This window comes from Callionymus lyra, chromosome 13, assembly GCF_982586985.1.
Source record: "Callionymus lyra chromosome 13, fCalLyr1.hap1.1, whole genome shotgun sequence".
Taxonomy (NCBI): domain Eukaryota; kingdom Metazoa; phylum Chordata; class Actinopteri; order Syngnathiformes; family Callionymidae; genus Callionymus; species Callionymus lyra.
In genome coordinates, this window is record NC_141830.1 from 12,814,801 (window position 1) to 12,827,336 (window position 12,536).

General features: G+C 38.0%; 1 protein-coding gene across 1 annotated transcript; it reads right to left on the bottom strand.

The window, feature by feature from the left end:
* Positions 1-483: 483 nt before the first annotated feature.
* On the bottom strand, positions 484-9,999 carry adgrf3b (adhesion G protein-coupled receptor F3b). Its single transcript, XM_087806378.1, has 15 exons — positions 9,946-9,999; positions 9,838-9,850; positions 9,582-9,734; positions 7,906-8,080; positions 7,032-7,156; positions 6,815-6,841; positions 6,617-6,757; positions 5,076-5,318; positions 4,870-5,010; positions 4,583-4,782; positions 4,135-4,317; positions 1,773-3,080; positions 1,444-1,485; positions 629-658; positions 484-552 (listed from the first exon to the last, which is right to left on the bottom strand). Exons 1-15 carry the CDS (start codon positions 9,997-9,999, stop codon positions 484-486), a joined length of 2,904 nt encoding a protein of 967 aa, XP_087662504.1.
* Between the last annotated feature and the right edge of the window lie 2,537 nt (positions 10,000-12,536).

Genomic DNA, 12,536 nt, shown 5'->3' on the forward strand with positions numbered 1-12,536 from the left:
TCCCACCGTTTTTTTTTAAATTTTATTTTATTTTTACCCAGAAATGGAGCCTCTCAAGCCCGCCACCTGCTGGTAACATGCCGCCCAGCCTGGTCCACTTCCTGGCCTTTCTTTCGTTTTTCATTATCTCCATCTGTCCAGAGTGGCTCGTACTAATAATAAATTTATAATGAATGCATTCATACAAATGTGCACACATACAATGAACAAATGTAATAGTCAAATTACATATAAAGCTTCTATTGGAACGTAAGGTCTAGAAAAATAAAAGACAATTTCGCGATAAACCAGCACTGAACATTCAAAGTTTTCCATCTTTAATACCTCCAGGTGTTAAGGAGTTTCACATAAATTATGATACTTACAAGTATTCTGACAGAAACCTTTGATAAACAGTGAAAGGATGTCCTCTCTTACTACAGAACATTCTCTAAACCCTACATTTCAGTCCATGTTTTTGTCTGAAAATTCTAAATTTAACCTTTATTTGTCCTTAACAGTGGACGTGAGCGTGGAGTTCGATGACAACTCGTTGTTTCCTGTTGTTTTCTTCTGTAGGTGGAAGAATTTGAAACAGTGTTTGGAAACTATTCATCAATGGAAAGAGTTTCACTGAGACTCGACTTACCACGATGATCTTCCACAGTTCAGCTCGTACCTGGAGATGCAGAAAAACAACAACTTAAAAACTGAATTACCATTTTTTGGTTTTGACAAGAGTGCAATGTTAAATATATTTTTTAAGGTTTTAAGAATATTACATTTAGAAGGAGTCAGGAGTTATGCCCATCAATCGTATTCTTTGCCTCATCTGGCATGTATTTACAAGAATAGAAAGTATTGCGGTGTGTTTTCTTACTTTACTGGTGTAAATATTGTGTATATATAGCGACTGGCTAAATGCTACAAAATTACGACTTATATTCGCATAGACTACTAAGATTAAAATCGTAATATTAGGAATTTCAATCTTAAGATATCAACAAAAAATATGTTTCTTTCTCTATACATCGTCATACAATTTGGTGGGAGACCTGGCAGTTTTTTTTACACTACAATCAGGTACATGAGTGAAAATGAAAGCAGTGATTATCCGGATGAGTTTCTGTTTATATGGCGTGCTAATGTTTAAAATCTGGCACAAACAGTCTTAAATATAAATAAAATATAGACTTGTTTAATTTCTTTCTGAACAATTTCTCATGTCGAGGCTTCAATCCAAGATGGATGTTACAGGCGAGCAGTATGGAGTTATTTGGATGTTTTTAACTATGTTTTTGGAGGAAGTGCATCCAGTTGCTACATTAAAATGACCAAACATTTTGGTCTATAACTCTTAAAATTACTCTGAAAATAATCCCAACCCATAGTCGACTTGAGGGTGAGTAGAAAATGAGTTTGAATTTTGAGTGAACTATAATTAAATAATGAAATCTCACCTACCTTTTGCTCTAAAACACACCCAGTTACTAAGATAAACACGCCCTGGAAAAAAAGGAAAGATTAGTTAAGATTGTGATGTATAAAGGTTTGCTGTTTTTTTTAATCTTGTCGGATCCTTGTGTTACTCATTTGTTAAAGGTGGAAAGTAGTATTTATATTCAATTTTAATAAATCTTCTAAACTGATTAAATATCTTCGATCCAATTTAATTTGGAAATTTAAGGTTGTGATTTTTCGTCTTTCTGAAATGATCATGACAAATAAAAAGTCAGGAAAATGTCAATGTAAAGAACCAATAAAATGATTGATAATCGAAATATTGAGAGCACCTGAAAAGAGTTGAGGATCGTGAAACTGTAGTTCGCGAACATGAAAAAAAAACTGTCTTCGTCCAGCAGCATCAGGAAAAACCCGATGACCCAGGTGACTCCGAAGACTGGCGTGAGAACTAACATGACTTTAAGGATTCCTTTGGCCGTCTCCTTATCATCCGACTTGCTGCCCTTAGGGGTGGACGTCTTCACCAGGGTCACGATGACGACCACCAGGGAGAAGAGGTTTGTCAGAATGATGGTTGCCACTGGGATGAAGAAAGCGTGCACAGATCCCTTCAGGAGTTCTTCAAAGACGAGCCAGCAGGTGTCGCTGTTGTAGTAGGGCATGTCCGTGTATTCATAGTAAACGTAGCTGGTTCCCACTATGATGATTGGACAAAAATATCCTGCAAAGCTGGAGAGGAACATAAAGACTCGTTTTCTCAGTGGGTGGAAGACGAAAATGAGCTGATGGACGAGAAGGACGCTCAGGCAGAGCATCCAGCTGAACATGGCCAAGAAGAAGAGGTGTTTGCAGATGGTGAAGATCAAGCACCAGCTGTCGCTCAGATCTTCAGGAGCCGTGGACGCTAGGAAACTGCAGTCGGCCAGCAGGAGGAAGGTGGCGATGTTGACCATGGCGGTGTGACGGAAGTGCGACAGAGGTGTCTTGATGACGGCAGACCAGACCAGGTACTCCACGAAGAGGAATATGATCAGGCAGGCGACGGACAAACTCAAACCCACTACTGTTATCACGTCCAGCTCTTCGGTAGAAATGTCACTCTTGGCCATGAGGACGGAGAACGAGGTCAGGTGGTTGCACTGGCAGGTGGTGAAGGAGGCACTGTGACTCTCCAAGACGCAGCCGACGCTTGACCATCCGTCCTCCGTCGTGTTCCAGAAGACACACATTGGTTTCCGTGATTTGCTGCTCTCTGTCGGGAACTGCAGGTTGACTTGAAGAGACACGTGGTCGTTGTTCTCTTCCAGGGTGGCTGATATCAGAAGGCTGTTCTTCACTGAGCCGTTAATGTTGTTCCTCAGTTTATCCATCAGGTTTTTCACAACAACAGTTTTGAAGGTGCCAGACGTCGAGTTCAAACCGGTGCTGGTGTGAAACGCGGAGGTGTTGCAGTCCTTGCTGTAGCAGTATGCAATGTCAAGGTTTTCCGTCTTGTAGCCATTAGTCTTGTTGACCTTGACATTTTTCACCAGGTCTTCCATTGAATGAAGAAACATCGAAGACATACGATGCACCATGGTTGAGTTGATCCGACTCCATGTCTGGTTGACCATATTGCTCGCAGCTTCTGCGAAGTACTACAAGAAACAATTAAAGTTGACAGTTATTTAAAAAAAAATAAGGGCCTCATTGTCAGAAAGTTAAACATGTTATTTATAAGTATCGTATTTTCCGTACTATAAGACGCAGCCTTTAATTTTTTCAAAAAACGATAGTGCGCCTAATATATGAACGTTACCAGGTGGTGACTTGTTTCTTTCATGACTCTGTGCCGACTTAGTCGACATACCGTGGGAGAAATTACGTCATTGCGTCATCATGGGGTGGGATTTACGACACACGTCACCTCATGACGGATGTCTATGGAGTGATATTACTGTCACCTGTTTGAGCGAGTGTGTCTTGGTTGTTGTACACTAAAAATAACTCTGCTTCCAGTCAACCAGTCATACACATGCGCTCAACCAGTCATACACGTGCGCTCTAGCCGTCATACACGCGCTCAACTTCACTGCTGCTTACTCAACATTTGTCTGCTCACAACACCATTCTCACACGCTGCTGCTTGAAGCCTTTTAAACATCATTTGAACATCGTTACCGTGGGAGTGAGCGGAGTTGTCAGAACGCTTAATAAAGTTTGACTTTATCTGACTGTTTTGTTGACATTCCCTTTAGCACTGCTTTATCTTGTGGATGCACAACACAACCGCAGTCAAACGTTTGACTGTATCTTTTATTCTATGCGCCTTATAATCCGATGCGCCCTATTTATGAAAACAGTTCTAAAATAGGCCATTCATTGAAGGTGCGCCTTATAATCGGATGCGCCTAATAGTGCGGAAAATACGGTATTTATCAATTATGACTTTACAAATTATGGGATTGACGATGCTTGGCTCCACTGACCAAGAAAGCAACCTCAAGAAAACTTCTATAAAGCAATTTAATGTTTTGCGTTGTAAATCTCCTCGCGTCAAAAGAAAAAAAAAAAAAGTTAGTTTCAAGGATTAATCACAGTTTAAAACAAACAAAAACTCTCTCTGTCATTGTTATTACTCTTCTTGTTTTAAAAAGATGACAAAAATGTTAAAATACACAATAGATCTAGTGAATCTTAAGAGAATCTTACCGGCAGCAGAGTCTCTTCAAATTCAATACTCTCAGATGCTTTTGACATGACTTCAAGAATTTTGACAGATGTGTCAATGTCCGCAAGTCCGTCACTTGAGTTTGAAAAATTGGAGTTATTCTTTAGAATTTCAAAGATTTCGTTGGCTTTTTCCTTAGTTGTGCCCATCCCGGTCGAAAAGATCTACGAGAGATTAAACGGGTTCATTTAGAAAAGCACAGAGACGGATCATACCTCTGCCAAGGAGCTCCAATCACATGGGATCATGAAAACACGAAAACGACTTCCATGACTGAGGAATGTGCTGACCATTCTTAGGAAGGTTCACTGTCTATGTGAACTAGTTTAAGGTTCAGTATACCAACTTAAAATTTTAAAATGAACTATTTCAGTTCATAGTTCATCATTGAAGTTGTTCAAAATACGTAATAGTAAACACTGCACCCACCTCAGACGCAAAATGAAGTTTGTTCAACTCTTTGCTGACACATTGGGAGTAGACTGGCATCCATGTGGTGCCGCTACAAGTGCGTGACTTGTACCCGACTCTTCCCGGCGGGCATGAGTCATTAAACACAGTGTCTCCTGTTGGGGTTTTGGGCCAAACCGCACTTTCAAGTGTTTCTTCTCCGCAAAATAAGCTGCCCTCTAAAAGCAAATATAGGAGGCAAATGTGAATATGATATTTTCACCGTTCATCAAACATGTACATGTCAAGAAAAACATCTGTAGTACCATTAATAACCGGAATAGTTTTGTTTTGAGTTTTTTCTTTCTTGTCAGCGTTTCTGAAAGAGAGACTGACCACGTGTGGTGTCGAAGTTTTCTTACAACTGATGGGAACCTTAAAGATGTACAGAAACGAGCCGTCAGACACTGAAAAGAACAGAAAATGAAGGATTATTTAGGCACGTTGTGAGTTTTTAATAATTGCGTCTTACACTTGTTGGTGATGTAGTTCATCTTGTTTTCCATGTAGCTCCACCACACAACATATGTTTCGTTGGTTCTTTCAATGGTGGCCGTGACATCCACAGTGATAAAGTCATCGCCCCCTTTATCTGAGCAGTCCACGGTCAGTGGGTTAAATTTCATTGAGACCGTGTCTGGTAGTAGGGATACCGACAACGTCTTTAAGGCGATGTGTCGCACAGAGCCTTTTTCAAAAGCACACTCGTAAGTTCCTGCAAAAAAAAAACATCACTTGAGTTTGTTTTTTTCTGTCAGTGAATTTCTTCAGGGGCGCAGTGGTTAGTTAGCCTGATCACCTCACAGCAAGCAGGTTGCAAGTTCACTTTCTGGGAGGCAACTTGTAATCTTACAAATTATCCGTAAATATGTTTATGTGTGAATGGTTCTATATCTTTGTGTTCCCTGCAACAGACTGGCATCCTGTCCAGGGTGTCCCCGCCTCTCGCCCGCTGAAGATGAATGAATACATTTCTTTATGTGGTGACCCTGCTCTCGAAAAGCGCTATATAAATAAATATTACTTACTTACTTACTTACTTACTTATTCTGACGCAAAAGGTGGTGCAGATGTTCTCAAATGTTCTTCAATTTAAGTCAAATTTTTATTTCAATAAATCAAACTCCTCTGGTTCAAAATGTTTTCGAATGGCAGTTGACTTTGATGCACATATCACAGTCCATGGATTTTTAAAAAGCTGCTCAAAATGATGGGATGAAGGATTGTTTCGCACGTGACTGGAAGGTTTTTTTGACTGTTTTTAGTCGCTTGGTTATTACCAGGGTGTGGAGAAATATGGCAAAAATGTTCTAGGAAAAACTTGAAATCTTTGAAAATGGAATTTACTCTAAAACAAACTTTAATTTAAATATGTGGTAAACCAAAGCCGTACAAACTTTCAGGTACTATAGATAGATAGATGGATGGATGGATGTATGTATGTATGTATGTATGTATGTATGTATGGATGGATGGATGGATGGATGGATGGATGGATGGATGGATGGATGGATGGATGGATGGATGGATGTATGTATGTATGTATGTATGTATGTATGTATGTATGGATGGATGGATGGATGGATGGATGGATGGATGGATGGATGGATGGATGGATGGATGGATGGATGGATGGATGGATTTCCATCTCACAGCAACACAGACGATAGATTAATAAAAAGAAGAACAAAGTGCAATAAAAAGAACAAAGTGCAAGATTACACAATCTAAGTATAAAGAACATAGATCAACGAAAAATAACAGAAAGAAAGGATACAAAAATTACATGGAATACATCATCTTAGAATACTCAGAATTAAACAAGCTAATAGCACAAGGAATGAATGAGTCCCTGAGTCTATTAGTGTTGCATCATGGGAGGAGCATTCGTTCACTCCATCTGCTTCTCTGCTCACTGATGACAGTGTTCAGATCGCGTCATGCTTTTGTGTGTCAAATTCCCAAACCTGTGAGCTTTACTTTTATCTCAAATCAACGGACTGTTGCACTTGCCTGCCCAAAGGTCAGTCATCTGCATGATTGTGATGAGGACACAAGACTGGCCAGACCCACACTTGTAGTCCAGCTTGACCATAGTGCCGTTCGTCAGCTCGTAGTTCTCGCCCCATCTGCTGATGGTCCACTTCGAGGATTCTGTGGCCCCGTTATAAAAACATTTCAACTTTGGTTGAGACAAGTACTCAACTTTACTTGCGGGGACACGCATGGAGACCAAGCCTGTGCGAAAGAAAATGACCTTTTAAAGTTAATGTCTTTGTGGCTGATTGACTGGATTCAAAGCTCAAAGCTAATATCATTATTTGAATTTAAATGAAGTACTAGTTCAACAAAACATCCTCTTTTTTCTAGTATAGAAAGAGCAGACTGGTCAACCACCTAATAAGTCAGAATTTAAAGAACAACTGACCTTTAGTGGTGACCTTCAGTACGGCTTCCAGACTGGATTCCAAGGAAGAGATGATCTCCTGAAGTCTACCAGTCGAACACCTGACACTGACTTCTGCTTTAAAGTCAGCAATAGTACCACTTACTCTAAAATCCAGAAGAAGAGATAAAACAAAGCGTCAGTCAAAGGAGAACAAAATAAATATTTTGTTGATAATTGAGAAAAGGAAAGTGTTTTTCTCATAATCATTGACTGGAATTTATGGGCGTGCAAACCCTGAGCTGTCAATCATCGCCTCACCTCTGACCAACAACGTCGAGGTAGTCAAAGCCGTTCAAAACTTCAAAGGCTTCCAGGAGCTTTTAAAAAAAGAAACAAATCCTTAAAAAATGTTTTGAGGACCGAACAAAAAGTTGGAAGTTACCTGTGTTGTTTTCAGATCATTCCAAGTTGTCGTGTTTAGCATCACTTCTCCACTGATCCAAACTAAGCCAAGACAGATGTGATCATTTATTCTTTCTGAGAACAACTCAATCCGAACAAAGGAACGCCTCAAAAATATCTAACAAATTAATTTCCGAAATGATCACAATTTGATTTCAGAAAATACATCTTAATTTATATTTGCTCAACAAGCTTTTCAATATCTGCTGTCTGTGACACAGTAAGCTGAAAAAGACTGTTATTTAGTTGGTGATTAAATATATATTTAATATTTTAATTATTTTATAGTAACTACATACATTTATTGAATTACATTTATAGTCAAAAAACAAAAACAAAATACTATGAACAATATAAATGAAAAAAGTGTATAAGATATAATTCTAAATTAAACGTTTTTAAAAGCCTATAAAGAATGAGCATGATCGAACATTATGTATATGTAAGTCACTGTTCCTCCTCTTGCGCCTCCTCTTGCGCCTCCTCTTGCGCCTCCTCTTGCGCCTCCTCTTGCTCCTCCTCTTGCGCCTCCTCTTGCGCCTCCTCTTGCGCCTCCTCTTGCGCCTCCTCTTGCTCCTCCTCTTGCGCCTCCTCTTGCTCCTCCGGTCTGATGTCATCCCTGATTCCTGATCGTTTCCACCTGTTCCTCCCTCATTTGTTAAATAGTCTTCCTTTGGGCACAGCCATTGTTCTCGACTACGCCAAGTTTACATGTTCGTATTTATTTTTTCTTGATCCTCCTAAGTGAGTGATTTTAATTATTTTTATTTAATTTAATTTTTTATTTATATTAAAAAGTGCGACCTTAATATCTCTACGATTTGTTTGACTGGATGAGAGATGTTTCGTTGTAATTTATTAAGCTTTGAAACTGGGGCTTTGATTGTGGTTCTCAAGTGAAGGTGGGCTCGGCTTGCTTACCCGGCTGTCCAGGAAAGGTATAACATGCGCACACCATACCTGTGTTTCGGGTGACCGTATTCCGAGTCTCAAAAAGAGGACAAAGCTCGGATGTTCAGTAAAATGTCAAGTCACATTGCATAGAAGAATTTTCTTGCTTTATTTCTAAGGCTTCAGCCACGGCCTGACAATGCATGTATGTATGTATGTTTGTGTGTGTGTCGTGTTCATCACTGTAGCGTGACACTCATTACCTTTATCCTTTGGGATGCAAAGCGGGTGGATGTTCATCACATTTTCTTCACATGGTGTTTCACGGCAACAGTTTTCACTGTAGCACACGTCGTTACTCCAAATATACCCCGAGCTACAACCGCAGAGGTAATCTTTACCCGATATTTGGCATTCTGCAGTCACAAACAAATCGATGACACGCGATATTAAAGACAAAATCACACATATTAACATCAGTTCTCTTAAAAGAGATTTTAAAAAGTATGAAACGGTGATGCCAAAAAAAACGTTCTTTAAATGTTATTGACGCTTGAATGATGGAATTAAATTACCAGGCTGGTATGAAGACAGGAAATGGATTGAAACAGTAATATTTATATAAACAAAATGCTAAATGCAATAAAAGAACAAGGACATAAATAAATGCATAACATTTAAATTTTTGTTAGGTTAACACTTTTCTTCAGTTATGCTCTTCATGGCTACTAGGTAACTTCACTGCTAGCGACAATGCTAGCTATATTTCTCTTTGAAACCCAGCGCTTTACTGCCATAACATGAATTTATTTGCTTACTTGGTTCATACAGTTCACCTTTAAGTCTTAAGAATTTTCTGTAAACTGTTGTGTTCACTGAAACATGCATTTACTTGTGCCTGTTAGCATTAGCATGAAAATGTTACTATTATCTAGTGATGGTCTGATGATCTGAGTCTAGTAGATGGTGGTCTCTGCACTATTAATATATATATTTTTTGGTTTTCAACATGTGTTCTGATGAATCGCCACATTATTTTTAAGACAACGACGCCACCTACTGACCTCTAAACAACATGGCACTGCTTCATGAAGCTTCATCAGAACATCACGACTATTATCATGCTAGTTGATGCCCGAACTATTACTGGTATACTGGTTGGGCCATTTTGTGCATCTGACATTTGACAAGCTGAACTCATTTCTTTATTTGAGGTGAGAAAGGGGAAAGACTAACCTGCGATCACTGTACTACTTCTCAGTTCAACCCAGTGGACGACTCCGCTACTATCATTCACTTGGAAAGTAGACAAATCCAGCAAAGATGCAATTCTGAAGGTGTCCAGGGTCGTGTTGCTTTCCACCAGAAGTTCTGCAGTGTACCATTTTTCTACAAAATGAAGAATTGAATTGAGATGCGCCGAACTCTTTTCTCTTCTGCCTCACAAAATATTACATATGCTCTCAAGAGTATTGTTCTGTCGAGTACGCACCGTTTGCGAGAACCTGCAAAAACAATGCAGTGCAAAAATCAACCACTGCTTGAAAGTACACTTTTCAGTTTTTGCATCGTGTTCTGACATTCATCGGTCGTGTCGTACCTGGTAGATGAAAACGGCTCCAAGGAGAAACTGGAAAGCTCTTTGCTGCCTCATGGTCCTGCAGGACGGGATCATGTGAGTGTTCACTGTTGAATATTATACAGGCATATATGTTTTGTTTTTTTGAATAACAAAACTGCAGTATTTAGGCTATTGAATATGTTGATGGATGAGCTTGTTTTTCTTTTAATATATATTCCAAAGAAAGCATTAATAAATTAAATACTTGCAAATGCTTGACAGAAAATGATGGATTAGTAATATCTTTGACAACTTGTCATTATGAGCACTTCAAACATGGTTCAAAGGGAAACCAAGCTACACAGGGTTTTTCTGACTGATAAAGTAGAAAAATATATAAATATTTTTTTAAACCAAGAAAGAAAGTCCCGACGTTTGCCTCGTCTCATCTAGATTATGCTATGGAGGCTGTTTATCACTTTTTATTTGTCAGTCAGACTATAAGTCATCTAAGTAACTTTAGTATTTTACTCATGTTTTCTAGTCTCAAAGGCTTATTTCCTTCTCATCACTTCCGAGCTTTTTCCACAGATTTACTGGCACGGCTGAACCACGAATCACGAAAGTTAATAATAATAAAAAATGAATTCCTAGGGCTATTAAATTGTACAATTCTGAGTTCGGGGGAGGAGTGGAGTAAAAGTATAATGATGTTCTGTTAATCTTCGTATCCTTTGTCTTTGTTATTTTTTCTTTGATCTATGGTCTTTATCTTTAGACTTGGATTGTATCATCTTGTTCTTTCTCTTTATTTCTCTTTTGTTCTTGTTCTTATTTTATTTTGATAATTTTTTTATGAAAAATTGCTGTATTTGCTGTGGCTAATTTGGGAAAAAAAAGATCAATAAAGTTCTACCTAACCTAATCGGCAACTTGTGTTTCCAGCCACGATGCAAAATTGAGGCTTCATTTTCTTCTCTCATGACTAATTTTTAAATTTTCTTTTAAAATGTCATCAACATCAATAATTCACGTCTATTGTTAAAAAAATAAACGTCAAAACTACTTTGAAGATGGAATTATTGGGATGTTTTTGTGTTGCTTTATATCATAGTATAATCTCAACAATTAAGCAATGATTGAGAAAAAAAATCTATATATTGTAGTATAAATTTTGTTTTAAATAAAGTTGAAAAATCAGGATTAACAAAACTTAAAATACGTATTTAAAGTTGATTACTTTAGGACGAAAGGAGCCCTTTTCTCACATGTGTAAACCTTATATTTAAATAAAGAACAGTAACAGTCATTATTTAAAGTAACTAGATCAAAATATTTTACCTTGAATTTTGGCTGCAGAGACTCACTAAGAAGCAGCTGGAGCCACCATGAGAGACGGGACTGTAGTCCTTATTCACAAGGTGTACGTCCCATGGAGGCGTGATGGCCTCTAAGGGGGCTCGCTGATTTGCATTGATGCCATTTCCAGCCCCAATGAGCAGACATGGATTTCCATGAACATTTGTCTGACAAATCAACTCTTCTCCTTCAGGAGGTCACCGTCGTCAAGATGCTTGGACCTCAGGACGACAACAGATCAATGTCAAGAACAAAAAACTGATTATTCAACTTTTAAATTTTGTTTATATTTAGTGTCACACTTGCCTGCCGTGTTCTATTCCTCATACAAGGGACATCAATAGTGTCACAAATATGAGTCAACTTTTCAGTTGACCTCAAAACTGAGCATTGAATCTGTACTGAACATTCAAAGAAACCTTAATAAGAAATCTATGATGAGAAAAAGTGTTTTTATTTTGTTTTTTAATTTTTTAATATAATTTAATTAAGAAAAAAACGTTAATTCCTTAAAAAAAACATTTAACAAACATTTGTTTAGTGACCCTTAAGATGGTCTGAAGCTTCGTGAAGTAGTGTCATTATTTTCAGAGTCCACTAGATGGCGGTCTCTGCACTATTTTCTCTTGTTTTGAACAACTGCTCAAATGAAACATCACATCATTTTTAAACTGATGGCGCCACCTACTGACCTCTAAACAACATGACACTCTTTCATGAAGCTTCAAGACATCACGAATGAATCTGTTTTTCTTTTCTCTTATATAGTTTGATTTATGACCATGTTATAATTTGAGAAGAATAAAGAGCAGTTTATTGAATCTATATTCCTATTAAACCACGGATTACTACGTATGATTTTGAAAAAACACTAACTAGATAACTTTAAGTTAATAATATGCCAACATTTAAAAAGGTAAGTAAGTCATTTTTATTTATATAGCCCTTTTTCTATTATCAAACCCCTTTCACAAGAATTATGAAATAATGCAAACGAAAGTATTGTTTTAAAAATGTATTATTAATGATTCTTAACTAATTCATATTGCTTTTCATTTAGAATAATTGTTGTCAGATGATCTTTCTGGGTCACGATATAAACGTGCACTGTGTTCTGCACATCTCTTCATGCTGTTCAAGGCCACATATAATTCCGTAGTCTCAAACAGTAGTTTATGATAATAACAAAATAATCAGTTTATCTTCGGGACAGCCTTTTAGAAAGAGTTGATTCTGGCGACCTCGCGTGTCGGAAGAGTGTAACTGCAATG